Source organism: Panicum hallii, chromosome 9, assembly GCF_002211085.1.
Source record: "Panicum hallii strain FIL2 chromosome 9, PHallii_v3.1, whole genome shotgun sequence".
NCBI lineage: Eukaryota > Viridiplantae > Streptophyta > Magnoliopsida > Poales > Poaceae > Panicum > Panicum hallii.
In genome coordinates, this window is record NC_038050.1 from 63,467,913 (window position 1) to 63,487,708 (window position 19,796).

General features: G+C 48.0%; 3 protein-coding genes across 3 annotated transcripts; all 3 read left to right on the top strand.

The window, feature by feature from the left end:
- The first annotated feature begins 8,539 nt into the window (after positions 1-8,539).
- LOC112876388 (VQ motif-containing protein 22-like) lies at positions 8,540-9,607 on the top strand. Its single transcript, XM_025940486.1, has one exon. It carries the CDS (start codon positions 8,672-8,674, stop codon positions 9,272-9,274), a length of 603 nt encoding a protein of 200 aa, XP_025796271.1. The 5' UTR covers positions 8,540-8,671; the 3' UTR covers positions 9,275-9,607.
- A 1,173-nt stretch (positions 9,608-10,780) lies between these two features.
- Positions 10,781-12,000, top strand: LOC112874298. Its single transcript, XM_025937543.1, has 2 exons — positions 10,781-11,393; positions 11,505-12,000. The coding sequence occupies exons 1-2, from the start codon at positions 11,080-11,082 to the stop codon at positions 11,638-11,640; spliced, it is 450 nt and encodes a 149-aa protein (XP_025793328.1). The 5' UTR covers positions 10,781-11,079; the 3' UTR covers positions 11,641-12,000.
- A 396-nt stretch (positions 12,001-12,396) lies between these two features.
- LOC112874296 (alpha-L-arabinofuranosidase 1-like) lies at positions 12,397-19,699 on the top strand. Its single transcript, XM_025937541.1, has 18 exons — positions 12,397-12,550; positions 13,409-13,682; positions 14,169-14,223; positions 14,665-14,876; positions 15,200-15,321; positions 15,421-15,574; positions 16,147-16,216; positions 16,997-17,142; positions 17,236-17,281; positions 17,398-17,450; positions 17,870-18,014; positions 18,142-18,260; positions 18,332-18,403; positions 18,474-18,577; positions 18,665-18,721; positions 18,810-19,008; positions 19,090-19,233; positions 19,330-19,699. Exons 2-18 carry the CDS (start codon positions 13,503-13,505, stop codon positions 19,477-19,479), a joined length of 2,028 nt encoding a protein of 675 aa, XP_025793326.1. The 5' UTR covers positions 12,397-12,550; positions 13,409-13,502; the 3' UTR covers positions 19,480-19,699.
- The last annotated feature ends 97 nt before the right edge of the window (positions 19,700-19,796 follow it).

Sequence of the window (19,796 nt, forward strand, 5' to 3'; positions counted from 1 at the left end):
GACCACCACACTGCTGGCACTGTCCGGGTGGAATGCAGAGAGAGGAAGAGTGGGAGGGGGGAGGAAGAGGGAGGGGGTGAGGTGGAGGTCGAGGTAGAGGTAGAGGTACAGAGAGAGGGACGGAGGAGCAGCAGCTGGAAAGGCTCCGGTGACCGCATTCCTTTTACTACACCTGAATACCTGATTCGAGGCGTTTCACTGGCACTGTCAACCCAAAAGCGCGGCCGTGCAGAAAAGAAAAGAAGAAGAAAGGGGGCTGCGAATTCCTTTTGGGAGATCAGAGATCCGAAATTAAAAACGAGGCCGCGTGGCTTTACTCCACAAAGGTACCTTTTGTACACGAGCGTACCCTTATCCGAGATAACAGCAGTGTAGCCACAGACAACACATACTCCATCTTCCATTCTTTTTCCTCCAACAAAAGTACTCTAATATATCCTCCTCCTTTACACAATTAGCATGACTGACTTGCAGTGTGCCACTTGTTATCGTGATGGGTCCTATGATTTTAGATTCCCAGACTGTTGAGCGTGTGAAGGGTAGCACTCATGTCGCCATGATTTGAGGCGAGACCGCGAGGGCAGCGGCGCCGGGTGCTAATCCTCTTTTCCCCCGCTTTGCACTTTGCAGGCCCGGGCGTCAGCTACGGCGACACTGCCACCTAGCATGCGCTGGCCTCGCCGGCTGCTCGGGATGCGCTGCGCTGGTAGCGGGACTGTGACCAGCAGGAGGCAGCCGGCGACGATGGCACGACGGCTGCCGGTGCGCAGGCGAAGCGTGCTGCAGCGCGGTCTCCTCGGTCCTGCGCCTGTCCTCCGCGCCATGCGGTGCCCCCAGCTACTGGTAATCGCCAGTGCTCTCCAGTCTCCACTGTTGCTAATTCATGCCTCTGCCGTTGTGGCCTTGTGGCTGACCGCTGATTTGGCTTTGGTCGCTTCTGTAGCAAATCAACCAAACTCTTTTTTTAAAAGTAACAAATCAACCAAACTCTGGTGAGCTGATTAATTATATCTACAACTGGATGGACAGGACAAAGCGAGCTGCTGGAGCAGTATTATTATTCTGTGCTGCGCTTAGATCTCCCCTCCTTTGTTTAGAGAAACATGATGGTCAGATCAGGCCAGTGGCCGCATAGGACAGAACAAAACCTTTTCCCTGATGAAGGTAAGGAGAGGAGAATAGAGGCACCTGGCCTTCCATCTTGCACAATTTCGGCGGTCGTTTTCTTTTCCCAGGTCACCAGGAGCCACGACAGGAGCAAGAGGCAGCCCGGAGGTCCTTCCGGAGGCTACAAGCCGACGCCGTCGAAAGCCTCCTCGTTCGCTTCTCCGTGCTTGGTAGCGCGCGGCAGGACGTGCGTTCCGCGCCCGCTCCTGTTTGTTCCCTTGCGGCCGCTGCGGTGGCGCCTGATCCACGGCTTTGTTCGCTTGCGGCCGTGCCGACGGGGCGGCAGGGGACCTGCCACCGCGACTGTCGCCGCCGCCGCCGCCGGATCCGAGGCCCGGGGGGCACGGGGCTGCTCGGTGGGTGGCCGTCACGACGTGGCCCTGTTGTCCGTGGCGGCATGCATTAGGAATAAGAGCATTCCCTCGTGGGCTTTAGGAAGCGTGTGGCTGTCGTTCCTGAATCCTGATCTGTACTTACTGTGGTACACGATAACATGGATGGTTGCCCATCCCCCCTTCGCACCCTGGTGCAAACGAACAAACTACCGCTGCCTGTTAGTGCCGGGATCAGTGGCGCCTGGTGGCCGTCATGATGCGCGAGCAAGTGGGCGTACGCGACGGGGACAGCCGCTGCCCCGAGCACCCAAATGATTAGTACGGCGATAAGCACCGGCTGATGGGCGCAATCAGGACAGATCACTGGGCATCACGCGGAACTAGTGCTAGTTTTCAGTAGTTCTAGGCATCGATCGCACCGGCACCGCACGGGACTGCAACTCGAGTGCGCTGCCGCCGCACGCAGCGGGCTTCCCATCATTAAGTAATCTCCGCCGCAATCAATACGCATCACCTACCACGCAGTCTCTTTAAACAAGGGCAGGGTGTTGGCGCTCGCCGGTCTCGGGCTCTCGGCCACCTGCGTAATGGCTCGCTTAACTCCGGCGGCGCCCCGGTCCGGTCCGGGAGCCGCGCACGGGCACGGGCACGGGCACGGGCACGGCACGGCACGGCAAAAACCGCCGCGCGGGCAGGTAGGCAGGGCGCAGGGCAGCCGGCAGCTAGGTTGAGGGAGGTCGTCGCCCGCGCCGCCGCGCCATTCCCTCCCGATGCAGAGGGGGACGAGGGAGCAGCGCCCGCGGCCGGCAGACTGCGCGCCACTCGCGGGGCATCATCTGCCGGTCGAGGGACCGCCGCGCGCGCCCCTTTCTTTTTTCCCCTTTCCTTGGTGCGCGCCTGCACGCACGGCCCGGCTCTCCGCGCGTGCAGATCTGCGGGGGATCGGCTTTTGCACGCGCTCAATGATGGACCCAGCCAAGGGCCAGGTGACAGCTACGGAGTAATCTCAGCTCGCCTCGCGCTTGCTTCTAGGCGGGCCGAGGGAGGATTTGAGTGAGGCCTGATGGCCTCTGCTCGCCCAGCCCAGCCCAGCCAGACTCATTGCACACTGGAGTGTGGGGTAGTGGGGTAGTAGGGCAGGCGCGCGCAGCCGGCTACGGAATGATTCGGCTGTCCGCGATCAGAATTCATATGATGGTCGTGTTCACTCGGTTGGGGTTCGACCGCGGTGCAACCGTCGATCGTCACGTGGAGTGCAATTAGAGCATGGTTAATAATAGAGTTAGGTGTTTAGCTATAAGCTAAGATATAGCGATAGCTTTTTTCTATCTATAAAATATTATTTAATTTATACCTTATATTTTCTTTTTTTATTTACCCTCGACCCATCTCTAGAAGTTCATCTTCAGCTTGTTGATTGCATGAGAGCTAAATTATCCTCTCTCCTTCTTCTCTCATCCACATCAGCAAAAATAATGATTAGCTTGACTATAAGCTTATTATTATATCTACTCTTAGAGAAAAGTTTATATTCTCCGCCGCAACCGGCGGCAAGAGTGTCATATCACCGCACGGTGGTGGTGGACCCCTTAGCATTTAATGCGCAGCAGCGAGCGCAGCGAGCGTTTCCGTATGCTCCCAGCGACCGTTTCGCGAGTCATCCGCTACACTCTCTCTTGCTTACTCTCCCATGTACGATCCCGCCGACTCTTCGCCCGCCCATAATACTTGCTCTTAGAGGATGTTTGGTTTGGAGGATGTTTAGTTTGGAGTGGCTTATTATAAACCCACCAATAAACCTCTAATAAGTCTCTTTTTATTCAAACGCGAAGTTTATAGGTGAGGCTTATACCCATGAGCCCTATAAGCCTATAAGCCACTCCAAAGGATGCTTACAGAGCTTATTTTCTATAGACCCCACCAAAACATTCTCTCTTTCCTTCCACTACCCTTATCTCCCTCACCTACAGGAGCATTAATAAGAGGTAGAAATATCATTACCAACTACAGGGTTTTTTTTATAAATCCTTATAACCACCCACCATTTTATATAAGCATACACAACTTTAGACTCGTAATAAACACTTCTCGTATATACGAGAGGTTTATGGGCTTATAATAAATTTCTCCAAACCAAACATCTAATTAAAATTAAGAGTTCCCCTCCCTCCTGAATGCCAGAATTTATTCCCGTAGTAAACGCGGCGCGATTCGGTCGCAGAGGGGATAGGGAATCGAAGGGTCCGACATAAATGGACATTCAAGCACCGAAGCTGGAAACCGTGCCCGGCGCTGACACACGGCAGCGCAGCAATCTGGCCGTACCGCGCCCCGTTGGTAACTCCACGGCATTCTCGTAAAAGAGCACAAACCTCCCTAAAAAAAAAAGAGCACAAACCAATGAACCATACGGCACATCACAGAAATCCACAGGCGTGGTACGCGCGCGCGCGAAAAGACCGGACCTTTTTTCGCCTTTTTGGCCCCGGCACCTCGACCTCGATCACAGCTCGCAAGACCGGTACCGTCAGATCAGATCCAGCAGCGGGGCGCCGTGGCGATTGACGAGACGGAGGTTCGGCATGTCCCCGCGGCACGAAACGCACGCAGGTGAAAACTGAAAAGCCGGTGGTAGGTGAAAAGGACGGCGATGAGTCAACTCAACGACCCCCCCGACGCATGCTCGCCGGCGAGTCACCGGTCACCGCAGTAGTAGGGCCGGCCGCCGGCGGGTTAGGTTAGGCAAGGTACTGTGCCTGTGCGTGGTGGCGGTACATGTGAGCGCGTGGATGACCTTTATTGCACATGCCCTGGCTGCCTGCCGGGCACCGCAGCGATGCCCCAGTGGCCGTGCGTAGACGATGGGCATGGGACCAGACGCACGGCCCGGCAGGGCCGGCTACAGGGCGGGTAACGCAAGGTAGCTAGCTCTGGACCGTGCTCCGGTCGTCTGCCTCGGCGATGGGGAGGACATAGACGGCTGGATTTATGCCTGGCCCAACCGGCCGCACATGGCTGGTGCCAGTAGTTGCTACAGGCTTACGGCTCCGGACATGGCGCGCAGCCGGATCGGGCGGCATTGCCTTCGTGTTCCTGCCGCCGGGAGAGTCGGTTGGGGCTTCGAACAAGTGCATATGCCAGTAGTTACTTGCCTACTGAGTGAGTCATTTTCGGGAGCTTGTAGTATTTTAAAAAGACAGTAGGCAGTAGTGCAGTAATCCATGTCGATGACAGGGGGACACCAGCACTGCCAATGTTAAAAAATAGAAATGGAAAAAGAAATAGTAGAATTTTTTATTTAAGAAATAGATACTTGAGCCTTAACTTGTGGCTTGGACGGACGGACGTAGCGATTTACCGATATGGCCCAATCGAAGAATGACTGACTATGCTTTCCAGCCCAACCCAATAATTTCAGGACGGATATCACAGTGGTGGCCCAAACAGCGCAAATGAACCGGCCTTTCGCCTTGCCGTTGCCGTGTACAGACAAAGGGCGTCGCATTTTCTCCATGAAGAAAGATCAACACTTTAACAGTAGTACCTACTCTATGTGATTGTACCTGGTATCCTTCGCGAGAGTGGGTTTTGATCTCCTAGCATCACCATGGTGTTACTAATCTTCGTTTTGTATGAAGTACCTCCTAGACATGACATCACTGTCAACGTGTACAAGCACATTCATCAGCGACTTCAGAGTCGCAAGTAGAACAGGGATGCAGGTTGGCCATGGTTGGGCACGGCCTGCCTAATTGGCTGACCTATCAACAATAAACTCCACAAATCATAGTGCCACTACAGGTTGCAGGCCTACTAGTAGCACTTGAATAGACTTGGTTTAGCATTCAGCTGGCTCTAGCTAACTGCTGTTTGTTAGCACACGTCACATGCGGTTGGGGGAATGATGCTTTGCGTGCTTTGCGGCATGAAAGCAGCAATACGATACATATGGGAAAATTAAACTTATATATAAAACAACTGTTTAGAAGAAAGACTTTGGGTACGTTAGAAGATCAAAGGGTAGATATGCATATGCACATGAAGCAGTAAGCAGCACCAGGGGATAAAAAAGTTGAAAAATATTGAGTATTTTTTTAATAAAACAAGAGTACGCAACTGTAGTAGTAAGGCACAGCACCGTGTCAACCTTCAGTTCCTGCTCGTTGTTGGATTCTTTCTAGTATCTTGAAGAATGAAACAGGCAAACAGCTTCCTGTCCGTAATGTTTGGTGCTATCAGCCATTGACCTAGGCACTAGCTAGGGAACGAGGTTAGGATGCTAGCAGCCCATAAAAATCAAAGACAATGAGATATCATCCAAACCTACCCTTTACTTATCGCTCGCAAAAGACGAAATACTTTTTAAATCATACTACTACTACTACTCATCATCATCATCATGTTTGGTGGCTTTAATCTAGCACATAGTAGTATATTTTATGCACTATAAAATAATCAGTTTGTGGCTATTGGGCTTTGGATTAGACTACCCTCAAAGCTCCTAGTCACACCTCAACAGAAAGGACCAAGTGGACGAGACGGAGACGCAGCAAGTCAAAGCGGGGAGTATCACATGAGGAGTATTCTAGTGTGCCGCCTTGACGTGCCTGCAAATCCAAGCGAACAGAAATGCTGTGGCAGTGGTTGATTACCGCATACTGATATCATCATGTCCTCATCTAGGTAAATATCATGTTAAAATGGGTCAAACTGAATAAGAAAAACACACAAAACTCATCCACATAGCCTCCTTTAGCTTTAAAGAGGGCAAAGAGGTAATAAGGTCTTGTTTCTCATTTCGTTGTTAAGAATGGTTAAAAGCCCATCCACATAACTTCCTTTAGCTTTAAAAACCCACTCACATATAACTTCATTAGCGTCGACATAAACACACTGCCCCGGTATTTGCTCTGTTTTTTGAGTTAACCTAGTCGAACGCTCTTTGGATTCAGATTTTTTCTTGCTGCCATAGCTTGCAGCATTTCGGTGACATCTGGCGCTATCCATTTGATACTACAGCAGTTGGGCGTGTCCGTGGGAGCGATCAGGTGCTTGCGTCATCCAAACTACTCCTCCACGTCCTGCAGTAGAATAATAAATGGCTGTCTGGCTAGCTGGACTGTTGGAGGTAATGAGCTTTTGGAGCTGTAAACGTAAAATTTTCGAAGGAATCTTACTAATTTGAAGTACTAAATAAAGTCTATTTACAAAACTTTTTGTATGGATGGGCTGTAAATCGCGAGACGAATCTAATGAGCCTACTTAATCCATGTTTTGCAACAGTGATGCTACAGTAACCATCCGCTAATTATTGCTTAATCATGGATTAATTAGCATCATTAGATTCGTCTCGCGATTTACAACCCATCTGTGCAAAAAGTTTTGTAAATAGACTTCATTTAGTACTTCAAATTGACAAGATTCTTTTGCAAAATACTTTTTTGCGTTTACACGCCCTGATCTAAACAGGCCCTTTGAGAATTTGAGTTATGAATTGTGATGCTACTACTAGTAGTATGTATCATTGTGCGACCTAGCGCAGAAGGAATCCAGGAAGCTGCCAAGCTGGTCGCAGGTCGCAACACTTGAAGTACGGCGATAGTGTGGCCTAGTGAGCTGCCCTATCATGGAGCAGTTGGGTTCGGCAATGGGCTCTTCAAACGTCAACAGAGTCAGGAATCTTCGGACGCTCTTTGCATCCAGTTCGCTGCTGCAAGGCTGCAGATTCTGTGGATGGAATAACTAGGAACCATTTGTCCATTTCACACACTGAAACAGCACAGTGATGCGTGCACGCACAACAGAGGCATGGGGCTGAACACGCTCCGGAGTTGAGTTTCAGAGCAGCTGAAGCGTAGATCCACTTGGCGCATCGTGCGTGCCGACGGGCGATGCTTTACATTTTCCGAATTCCAGATTTCTAGCGGATATATGCTTTACTTCGTCGAGGATGCATATGCCTGAAAAGGCAAATAATATTCATTCCTCTCTTTTATCACCAATCACAAAGTGGTGATAAAAGAGGGAGCTTAGAAAAACTTGACGCTAAAATCTGACCTAATATCGCAGAAGGTTCTTTTGTCACTTTCAGTGTGCAGGTTACGGTTCCTTCGCGCTTGTCCAAGCATACGCTCGCAGTGAGTGAGGCGATTACTGGTATCATGTTTAGAGGCAGAAAAAAAAAGGCGCACTTGGCGAGGGAGGGGTGACGGGGGGCATCTCGAAAAGGCGACCGGGAACGCTCGACAAGATTTCCAAAAGGACGCACAAGAAAGATCGCTTCTAGATCGTGTTTGAACTTTGAACGAGCTCGTCCTTCGCGTGCACTTGCATTTGTTTTCTTGTGACCGACAGCAGGAGCAGCGTACTGGGTCAATTGTCTTCGGATATATCGGTCCCAAACTAACAAAGGTCACATTCCTGGTTTCTCTACTGTACTAGTAGTAGTAGTAAACAGCAACCGCCGCTGCTGTTCAGGACTCAGGAGCAGCACCAAAACGTGGGCATGGAAACGGAAAAGCCTTTGATGGTTGCCTCTGCTGTTCATGACGGACGCACCGCCGCGATGGGACTCGCCACGGCCACTCTCTAGACGTTTGACAAAACCGGGGTTCTGTTCGCGAGGACGTACGCACCGGCAGGTCGGCACCTACCCGACCGGCGACCGGCGACCGGCGGGACCAGACAACAGTTGGGTCCGAGTCCATTCAGAAATCAGACGGGAGCACGCTGCCCAAATCCGCGCGACCATGCCACCATCACGCGCGTCCGCATCCCCCGCCGCCCCGCGCCCCCAGCCGTTGGCTGCCCTGACGACGCAACGCCGCCCACGGGCCGACGCCTGCGCGCGCCCCATCCGTGATCCGTCCACGTCCATGCCCGACGCCATCCCATGGGCGTCTCGCGGTCGCCGCCTGCCCTGCCCTGCCCGGCCGCCCCCGGCCCCCACCACGCTGACGCGGCGTGCCTGCGTCGCCGTCCTCGCCGCAGGCCCAGCCGCCCCCTTTATAGCCCCCGCGCGCCGCCCGCTCGCACACTCCAGTCCGCCCGTTCCCACTCCCAAAGTCGCAGGCGCTCCGCCACCGCTTGCTGCTCGCGAACCCGGGCGCCTGAGCTCGACACGCAGCGCTGCGCTGGTGCCGCGTCGGAGAGGCCCAAGGACGGACGCCATGGACGCCGTCTCCTGCGTGGGTGTGACGCCGCAGGGCGCGCTCCTGTCTCGCTCGTTCGCCGACGCCGCCATCGCCCGCGCGCTCCACTTCTCCCTCTCCGACGCGCCCGGGCCGTCCGCGCCCGCCGCCGAGGCGGCCACTACAGCGGCACCGCCCGCGGCGGCGGTGCTGATGCACGGCTTCGGGGGCCACACGCCGATGGGCAGCGTGGCGCCGTCGCCGTCGTCGCCCGCGCGGTGCCGGCTGGGGCCGGCGGGCGGGCACGCGGGGAAGCGGCGGCGCCCTCGGCCGTCGAAGCGCGCGCCCACCACGTACATCAGCACCGACGCGGCCACGTTCCGCGTCATGGTGCAGCGCGTCACGGGCGCCGACGAGTCCGAGCTGCTGCTGCAGCAGCAGGACGGCGCCAGCGGCCTCGGTCTCGGCCTCCTCCTGCCGCAGCTCGGCGTCGAGCAGTTCCTTCAGGCGGGCCCCGCGGCGCACGCCGCCGCCGCGGCGTACACGACGGCTCCCCCGCCCGCCCCGGCGGAGCAGCAGCCGCTGTTCCCGACGCTCGACTCGTGGAACGTCATGTACGGGAAGAAGAACGAGGTGGTCTGAGCTCTGAATGGCCAATGAAAACACGTCGTGTTATCACTGTAGTCCGTTCGAGGCGACCTTGCAGCATCAGCGTGGATGATCAGTCGATGTCGATGATCCCTTCTTCTTGATGGTCGCAGAAGCAGCACAATCGGGGTGACCGTGAGTGGTCTTCTAGGCCACTAGGGCTGTAGTGTTAATCAGAGAACCAGGCGATCAAGCTCTCTCTTGCGATTACAGTAGCTTTGCAGTTGCAGTTGCATGTACATGCCTCCCGTCAGCGTGAGCTTCCTGCTTCATGTATCAAAATGATGGCGTTCGTAAAAAAAAACTCTATCCCTGGTACTGCTAGTACTTTCTTGTGGAAAATCCAAATTACCTCGACATCCTAACACAAAACCATCTATGCTACTACCTCCGTACCAAATTACAATTTATTTTAACGTTTCTATATGCACATAAATATAAATATACATTATATTTAGATATATAGTAAAAACTATATATTAAAAAAAGTCAAAACGAATCGTAGTTTGGGATGGAGAAATTACTAACTATGTTTTGAAAACACACCCGCACAAAAAAAAAACTTTTTCATCCGTCTTGGTTCAATGTGCGCCTTTGCAACACAGCCATGACGAAACAGCGAACGCCACGGCAGAAGCCATTTTTTTGCGTTTGTGCTAATTTTCGATGATTTGAAGAGAATTACGAGTTCAACGAAATTCGAGCTCCACTCACTTCCTTTGGCGCGTGACCTGGTCTTGTATCATGTGCTTTGCGGTAAAGGGACTTTCTATAGGTGTTGGAAAGAGGAGGAAAAATGCTGATCCAAAATAACCAAAAGCTGCCTTTTAATTTGTTCCTCTGGGATAGTGATTGTGCCCATTTCTTTGCACTTACGACTTCCGCAAAACCACATGCCCCCGTTCACATTGCAAGTGCCGACAGTACAGACATGACGATGCCCCTCGTCATTTTAGGACTGAATCCACCGAGGCTCCTGCATTACACTTGATCTGAATCATCCGAATATGTCATGGCAGCACAAAGACGTCAAGGTAACAATTGGCCATTGGATCATCGAAGGACCCTGTCCCTGAGGATGGGGATCACGATACTCTGGGTACCCTTTGCCCTGAGTCTAAGATAGACAGGTGTTGAACTTGGAATGTTCAGGCCTCGGCGCAACTCGGCAACCGCCATGAGATTGCTGCATCTGAAGTCTGAACTTCAAGCAACGGAACCTAAGCTTTCAGTAAGGATTTACCGATCGATCAACAATTGCCAGTTAAGGATGTCAGCTGCTCCTCCGGCCTCGGGGCAATACAAAATGGGCCGCGACAAGTGGAACCTAAGCGTGCCCCCAGCTCGCAGGGCCCGCGTTCGGATTTCACGATAGGAAATTACGAGCCGCGAGGTGCTCTGAAACGGCGATACTGAAACTGTGAGACGATGCACCTTTGTATGGGGATTGGGACGTGTGGTCGGTCAGATTTGCACAAGTTTCAGATGAGGCAGCACAAGGAATGGATAAGGGAACAGCAGGGCACACAGCAGCCATCCACTTCCTCAGTCCTCCGCGAGCACATCCTCCCCTGCCATCCGCAAGCGCGGCCCAATCCAGAATCGAGCCAACAATTACACAAACTCCCTCAAGGCATCCCCCTTGAACTTGAACCCAAATGGCGAATTAGCATTCCCATCCCACCACCACGCCCACAAAATCAGCAAGAGGATGCAGTAACAAACGACGGAGCAGGCGAAGCAACACTGAACCCAGATTACCGGAGCAGCGGCGGTAGCAGCTACCTGCGCAGAATCGAATGGCTGCCTCTGCATCTGCTTCAGTCGGCAGGATGCTGCAACCATCGCTCGCGGCGGCAACCGGCGCCGCCCCTTCTTCCTTCGCCTCGCCGCCGCAGCAAGTCCCAGCTACTCCGGTGCGACGACGTCCTGGCGGCGTCGCCGTCCGGTGCGCGCCGAGCGGCGGCGTCGCACCGGCAGACGACACGATGTCGAAACTCCGGGTGGGCTCGCCGATCGTCGTCGTGGAGGCGCCCGTGATGCTGAAGACCGCCGCGTCGGTGCCGTCGCTCCGATACAACAGCGGCCAGGTCAAGGCCGGCGACGTCGGAAGGTACGTGATAACAAACTGATGTACTCTGCTACTTGACCAGAAAACAAAACGAGCTGCGTAACTACCATAGTACAATGGACTGACGATCGTGTGACTTCGATGGTTGAGCAGGATCATGGCGCGGAAGCCCAAGGACGTCTGGGCCGTGCGCCTCGCCGTCGGCACGTACCTGCTCGACGGCAAGTTCTTCAGGCCCTTAGATGCCGGTGAGGACGACGAGGAGTCCCCAGTGACCCCAGATGAATGACATATCGGTGCTTCAATGGCTGCAAATCTGCAATGCAAGTTCTACACACATGCCGTGCGAACATGTCAATAGCGAGTCGAGGTGATTGCAATCGCAGATGTGTAACTAACTCTAGCGCGCAACGCAAGCATACATCAAATTGTCGCTGTAATATTCTTGAAGTTTAAGTCCATAGTTCAGAGACATTCCAACTTTGTCGCAAGGTAACTTTCAAAGGGGATGCTAGAACCTACTCTGCTGTTTCTTCTTGATGAAGGAGAATGCTCAAAATTACTCGGTGTTGAGTGTTCCTTCTTCAAGGGGAATATTTTCAAGTTTTCTTGACCTACCAGGTTGGATTATGAAGAGCCCAACGAAAAAGTGGTTTGCCCGAGCCCACTAAGGCGTCGGTTTTATTTATCCCGGATATTTTTCAAGTTTGATTGACTTTTGGTCTAAATATTGAAGACCAATCCTTACCCGATGGCCATACATACAAGGATACAAACAGATCATGTCCATCGCAGAGGCAGCAAACCATACGATGGTCATCTACATCCAACATACAAGGATACAAATAGATCATGTCCATCGCAGAAGCAGCAACCTGATGATTGCTAGATGGGCCTGAATCACCACAGTGGCCAGTAGGCGGTCTCATTTTCAAACTCTCCCCGCCGGTTGGGTGGGATGCGGAGTACGCTTTAGAAAACTGGTCACATGTCTAAATCACTGCCACGTCGGCCCCTCCAGCCGGCTCTGACTAATCATCCTCCTCTTCGTTTCTCTCCCCACTCCCCTGCTGGCCTGCCTGCTGGCCGCCGGCCGAAGCGACACGCGAGGCCACCGATCAATCGACGCCCGTTTCGTTGTCGCAGGGCCTCGCACGATCATCGAGCCCTCTCCGCAGAAGCTGACGACGCTTCGCTCGGTATGGAAACCCTACCCACCTCGTTCTGTTCTGCAGGATATTTTCCCCCTTGCTGTGGCGACACCTCAGCTCTTAACTTCTCTTTCTTGGACGGATTAATCCGTCCTTGCTGCGAACTTTCCTTTCCGCGTGGAGGAGTAGAGCAGCGGGTTTATTGCTTTCCGAGATTGCTAGGGGTTCAGTGGAAGTCCCCCTCGCCCCACGTTTGGTCCGCACCTTTCTGGCAAGCTATCTGAATCGGGTTGCGCTGTGCGATTCTGTTCTGTTCCATGCTGGGGGTTCAAACAATCGCGGTGGTACTTTGCCATTTCTAATCAGGCTAAATGCGGCATGCGAACAGTTCCCATTTCCCAATTCAGAGATTGAGGGTGCGGTGTTACTGTTGCAGAATTAACATTGGTAGATACACATTTAAGGAAGCGAAATTTTGCCTATATTTAGGCAAGAAAAAACTGGTTAAACTGAAATGCAGACAATGTGCTGTACGTGGTATTCCTTTCATAGATGAATTAGGAGACAGCAACATGCAGGCACCCGGGTTCGAGCTTGGGCAGGCGGGCTCTCAATCTCAACCGGGGGGTTCTACCAATAAACTCATTTATACAGAAGATTCAGACAAGTTTAGCTAATGGTAGTTAAAGAGGCATCATGCGGAGAAAACTGGTTAGTGGATGGATAAGGAGAAAACGACACTTCTGTGTTGCTTGCCCGCGACAGGAGTGCAACTCTGAGAAGTAATCTTCAGACAGGATTACATATAGATGATGTTGCTATCCTCTTCTCTCATCATTTTATTTAGACTTCACGTCTACTCATTCACCATTTCTCTGAGCCAATTGCCGTTTTCGATCCTTGCAGTTTGTTAAAACGTTGCTGGGGTTGCAGCATGTGTAGTTGGGCATATAGAGAGATTACATTGAGTTAGTGCTCTGCTCTTGGCTGTAGCGACGCAATGGGCATCCTAAGAGCCGGTTCGGTTTGCTGGCTGTTCCAAGTGCTGGTTCCTGTCTGTGCCTTGTGTCAGATACTTTATGTTGGATCAGTTGGGGCTCAAACTGCTCAGTTGAGTGTGGATGCTTCACCTCAGAATGCTCAGGTGATCCCTGGAAATATGTTTGGCATCTTCTTTGAGGTGAGTTTACTGTCTGGTTGTTGTCAGTACATTGGTTTTATGTGTTATTAGAGTGAGTGACCTGTTGTAACATTTACCCTACCAATACCCCACCCTCTAAAGAGATGGCAATGCCTTCATAATGTGGGATTTAATAGGGCAAATCATTGAACTCATGTGCACTAGTCTAAATTGGTTAATGATCTATATTAGTGCTAATGGCCATACACAATCAACTTCAGCTCACATATCATACTGGCTGAGTAAGGATATTTCAGGAGCTCGTCTGGTGTTTACTTTTGCTATAAACTGTAGTAAAATAATTGATGTGAAACTTAACCTGCGGTTATACTAGTCAAAATAAACTGTTTCTTGATCATTCCAATTCCTTTCAACTTTTCATATCATAAAAATGAACCTGGTAGAGTAGCGCTAGATGCTGTTTGGTCATTTTACTTTGAAGGTAATGAATCTCTGTAATTCTTGGAATCATGGTTGTACTGGTAGGAGATCAACCATGCTGGAGCTGGTGGATTGTGGGCAGAGCTTGTAAGCAACAGAGGTAATGGGATTCAATGTCTAAGGTTAACTGGCACTCTGCATGAAGAAAGTCTTGTTCATCAGTTGATCCCATTTTTATTTTTCTGTTGGCAAGCAAATTAAAAGTTTTATCATCAGAATTGTACTTATGTATCTGTAACCATTTATTGCTGTCAGCAAAATAACTTCATGATGGTGACGATGATCTTTGTTTGCTATAGCCATACTAGTTGCTCAGACATTGATGATTTTTGTCTGTATAGATAATTAAAAGCAGAGCTACTAGTTGCTCAGACCTCATTCTGTCCAATATCATCCAGTTGTCCACTATAGAAACTAACAGCTACTCCTTTTTTCTAGGCGAATGTTTGTTTGTAGATCGTAAAGAATAGGATGTCAAGAATGAGCTTAAGATTCAGTCTTATACTTTTCTGGCTCCTTACAAGTTTCCTTCATGTTACAGGTTTTGAAGCTGGCGGTCCTAATACTCCTTCAAACATTGACCCATGGTTGATCATTGGGGATGAATCCAATATTATCGTGGCAACAGATCGGTCATCCTGTTTTGCTGGTAACCCAATTGCACTTCGAATGGAAGTACATTGTGAAACTACTGGAACTAATGCCTGCCCATCAGGAGGTGTTGGGATCTACAATCCTGGTTACTGGGGCATGGTACGTATGACCTTTACGCATCTGACATAATTCATACTTTTCTCCTTTTTTATTATGGAACTTTCCGTAACACTTTCCATCTGCCTTTTGTGTAGATTTTTTAGGACTTTTAAGTTAGGTGTTTTTTCATATTACTTGTTAATATCCTCTGCATTTTTCAGCGAGAGACTAATATCCCCTGTATTCACTACTCAATAATAATGTCTGAACCAATGCGCATATAATACATACACATTTCTTCTCGCTTTCGGACATGATAAGTCAATAAGACATGCTTATCTCCAGTGTAACAATGAGAAATATTTTTGCTACAATTGTTGCAGAACATTGAGAGAAGAAAGGTTTACAGAGCTACCATGTACATCAAGTCGTCAGAATCGGTGGAGTTGACAGTTTCCTTAACAAGTTCAGATGGTCTTCAAAATCTAGCTTCTCATACCATCACGTAAGCAATATCTCATGGTTCAATGCATCAATAATACTTCATTTGCTGCTATTTGTGCCCTTTTCGGTGAAAAAATAGCATATGCAATATAAATTGTAGGGGTGACAAAGAAGATTTTGTTGAGTGGACAAAGGTTGAACTTGATTTGGAATCGATTGGTAGAAATACTAATTCAAGACTTCAGCTTACGACAACCAAAAGTGGCATAATTTGGTTTGATCAAGTATCACTTATGCCATCAGATACTTACATGGTAATTTCATCTCCAAGTTCCCTTTTATCCTTTTGAGGTTCCATAGGAACTTGATGCATATTTCCTCCATACATTTTTTTTTTTTGCAAAAGAGTAGGATGTGAGAAGCACAAAGTCATACTACATGCCATTTTGCAATTACTACTATTTTATATGCAGATTGTATAATCACAAATCCAATACAGCATAACCTGAACCATGATTTTTGGTAACTTTAATTTCTATTGCCAGAAAGAATTATTCTTGGTTCAGAGAATGCTAAGTGATCTTTATCGAACTATGTCGTCCGTTCATAGCCATGGTGCAACCATGCAGTTATAATAGTTTGCACTCTAATGTCTCTAAATACAAGTTGCAGCCATCACAATCAAGATTGCATAGTGTCGTGATGCTAAATTATAAGTTCCTGTAAGCAAGACTATTGTATGATTGGACTTAATCCTAATTTACAACAGGAAATGTTCTAAACAGAAGAAAGGAAAAAAATATGATTCGTATAATCAACTAAGGTGTCAAGGAGTTTCCGTTTTTTGATTTAACAGTGACCCTTATTTATCAATTTTATTTCTCAGGGGCATGGTTTTCGTAAAGATCTTGCCTCTATGCTGGCAAATATGAAGCCTCGATTTCTAAAATTTCCAGGTTTGTCACTTAGCATTTTATCTTCCTTCTGAGATTCTTCATATGTAGAGGTGATGGTAGTATGCCTCAGTACAACCCAGCATGTGAGGAAAGAGCCTGGATTTATTTGACCATAAGACCAGAAAAATCTGTTAAATATTGTGAAATACTGGGCAAGTACTTGCTGATTATACAAGTACATGACTAGCGGTCAGGTTGAGAATTAGATGCATATACCTTGCACATACGCTTGACTCTCTGCCATGGACAGTTGTGTATTCCGTGTAATGTAAAATATCATACCTTGCTGACTCAGAGCAACATACAAGTAATCATTGTTGCAGCATGCGAGGCATACTCTTTGCCGCACTTCTACATGTGCAAGAATTGGATGGTGAATGTTGAAAACATATGCCTTGGATTCTAAAAAATGATATGTTGAAAAGATGTGCCCTGCAACTATGATTATCAGTTTATTATTTTACTAAAATCGGTTTCTTAATGTTGTTTGACAAAGAACTATGTATTCCATCCTCACCAGGAACAAAATTTCTGTTATTGTGCAAGAAAATTTCAAGAGAATAAAAAGAAGAAACTTCCCTAGATGTAATATCCACTTGTTGAATACAACATGTAATATCGATCTTTTACTGAATACAAGATGCATCAAGATCTCTTATGTTTGTGTTTCTGTTATACGGATAAACCAAGAACTACAAAAATAAATCATGATCTCCTTTTTGGGATCATAGTTAGACAGTGAGGTTGCTGGGAACTAACAGTACATTATGTTGCTTTTAGGTGGCAACTATGTAATGGGGAATTATCTTGTAAATGCATTCCGTTGGAGTGAAACTGTTGGACCATGGGAAGAAAGACCTGGTCATTTTAATGATGCTTGGGCCTACTGGACTGATGATGGACTTGGATTTTTTGAGTTCCTCCAAGTGAGTAACAAATTGCTACTTGTCTGAACTGAAAGTTCAACATAATTACAGGCACGCATTCTTGATGCTGAGAGTCCTATTTCATTGATGTAGCTAGCAGAAGACCTTGGTGCTTGCCCAGTTTGGGTGGTTAATGATGGTAATTGCTATGTCAACTTATAAATAAAGTATAGAAGAAGGCATAAAAAACCATTACATATTTGGAGAGATAACTTACCCTTGACTGGTTTGTTGGAATTCCTTTCAATGTGACAGGGGCCAGCCTCAATGAAGAAGTCCCAACTGCAACAATAGCTGCCTTTGTAAAGGTTTGTTCTTGAATACTTAAAATGGAAATGATACTTTAGTCTAGGACTGTTGGGCGAGTGGTTAAACTCGCACCCACTTAATTTTTGTTTTCATTTATATTATCAACTCCGGAATAGCATAATGTACTTACAATTTACAACACAAGCACTACTCAGGCAATGGTTGTGTTTCCTGTCTAAGTATGCTGGAAAATAGAGTCAAATGTTGGCATTAACATGAGGCTTTAATGTCTATATAATGCATAAGTTTTTAATTAGGATTTCTGTGATTTCCTGGTTATGCTAACCAGAAATGTCGAACATACATAACGATGAAGTTTCCTAGAATTTATGGCTCCATTCTAATAATATTTTCTAATATCACCAATAGTTAATCCACATTGTGTTGTTAAAATTTCTCCATGCTTGCCATGTTGCAGGATGTTGTAAATGGAATTGAATTTGCCAGGGGAGACCCCCAGACTGCATGGGGTTCAGTTCGTGCAGCAATGGGACATCCAGAACCCTTTCAGCTTTATTATGTTTCAATAGGGAATCAAGAATGTACTAAATACTATTATAAAGGTTTTCACACAATTCCATTTTCTTCCTGTCTTGCTTCATAGTAACATTCTTTTTCGAACCAACATAGAATTCGTTCAGTTTCATTTTATTGTTATGCAATAAAACTAATACTTCTCCCAATTTGTAGATAACTACATGAAGTTCTATTCTGCAATAAAAGCATCCTACCCAGACATCACAATCATATCAAGCTGTGATAGATCTGCTATTTCACCAGTCAACCCAGCTGATTTGTATGATGTTCACGTAATGACTGCTTTGCTTGGTCTTGATTTGACAATATTTTTCCCAGTAGTGAGACATCTTCTATGCTGCAGGTCTATACCTCATCAGGTGATATGTTTTCCAGATCTAGAATGTTTGATAACACAGCCCGCAGTGGACCCAAGGTACTTGCTTTGCAAATGATACCTCAACTGTCATCCTTACAACTGTTGTAATGCCCTATGTAATTCGTAGGCAATTGTTAGTGAATATGCTGTGACTGGAAATGATGCTGGTCGAGGAACACTGATAGCTGCTTTAGCTGAAGCTGCATTTCTCATTGGATTAGAAAGAAACAGGTTTTTTTATATGTTATTTCTGGTCTGGCTCCTGGGTGATTTAGAGTATGTTATGGACTCATCTGCTTTGCAACGGTTTCTTTGCAGTGATGTGGTTGAGATGGCAAGTTGTGCTCCACTCTTTGTAAATGACAATGATCGAAGGTAATTATGGATAATTACTTCTGCATGGTAAATGTGTTTCTACTTGATTATTCATCGATATTTAATAAAAGGTTCCGCTCTGCGATAGGTGGAACCCAGATGCCATAGTCTTTAACTCATGGCAGCACTATGGATGCCCAAATTACTGGATGCTACACTTTTTCAAAGATTCAAGCGGCGCGGCACTTCATCCATCCACTATTCAACTTTCAAACTATGATCAACTGCTCACATCTGCTATCACTTGGAATAATTCACAAGATGGGAATACCTACCTGAAAATAAAGGTAGTTTCCTTTTCTCATTGGGAAACTTAGCTTTGTGAATGAAAATGAAAATTAACTTGGCAAAAAGAAAATCTTTTGCAGGTTGTAAATTTTGGGAGCAAAGCTGTTAACCTTAATATATCTGTAACTGGGCTGGAAACTGATATTCAGACATTTGGATCCATCAAGACCGTTCTTACTTCTGGTTGGCTGCGGGATGAGAACTCCTTCCAGCAGCCAGACAAGGTTTGATGCATCAACTTGATTCAATGCATTCAAACTTACCAACATGGTACTCCTGTAGTGATGTAACGTCGTGATGTCTGAACTTCTGTGCTATAGGTGGTGCCGGCGGCAAGTCCTATAACCAACGCGGGCGAGCAGATGGGTGTTGTTCTGGATTCCTACTCCCTCACCTCATTTGATCTCCTCCTGGGCTCGAGCCAAACGTTGCATTCAGTCTCAGGGTCGAGCTTGCATTCAAGCTTGTGATTACAGTGTATAATGTTGCCACGATACGGGTCCTCCAAGGCTCCAATAGAAAAATACAATATCTGTGAATTAATAAGAAGCACAGCTGGTCATATGTGTGTTTAGATTATTTGCACCTGAAAGTCAACAAACCATGGTTTCCTGAGCGGAACGATGTGTTGTGAGGATTATTAATCCATTTGTAAGGATTTGTATAATTCAGAACATATCTAAACAGACATCTGTTGTAGTCTAGCTGGTTAGGTTGTAGGCGTACGCTACACACGTTTAGGTGTCCGAACTTCTCTTCTTTTTTTTTGTTCTGATTCACTACGAGT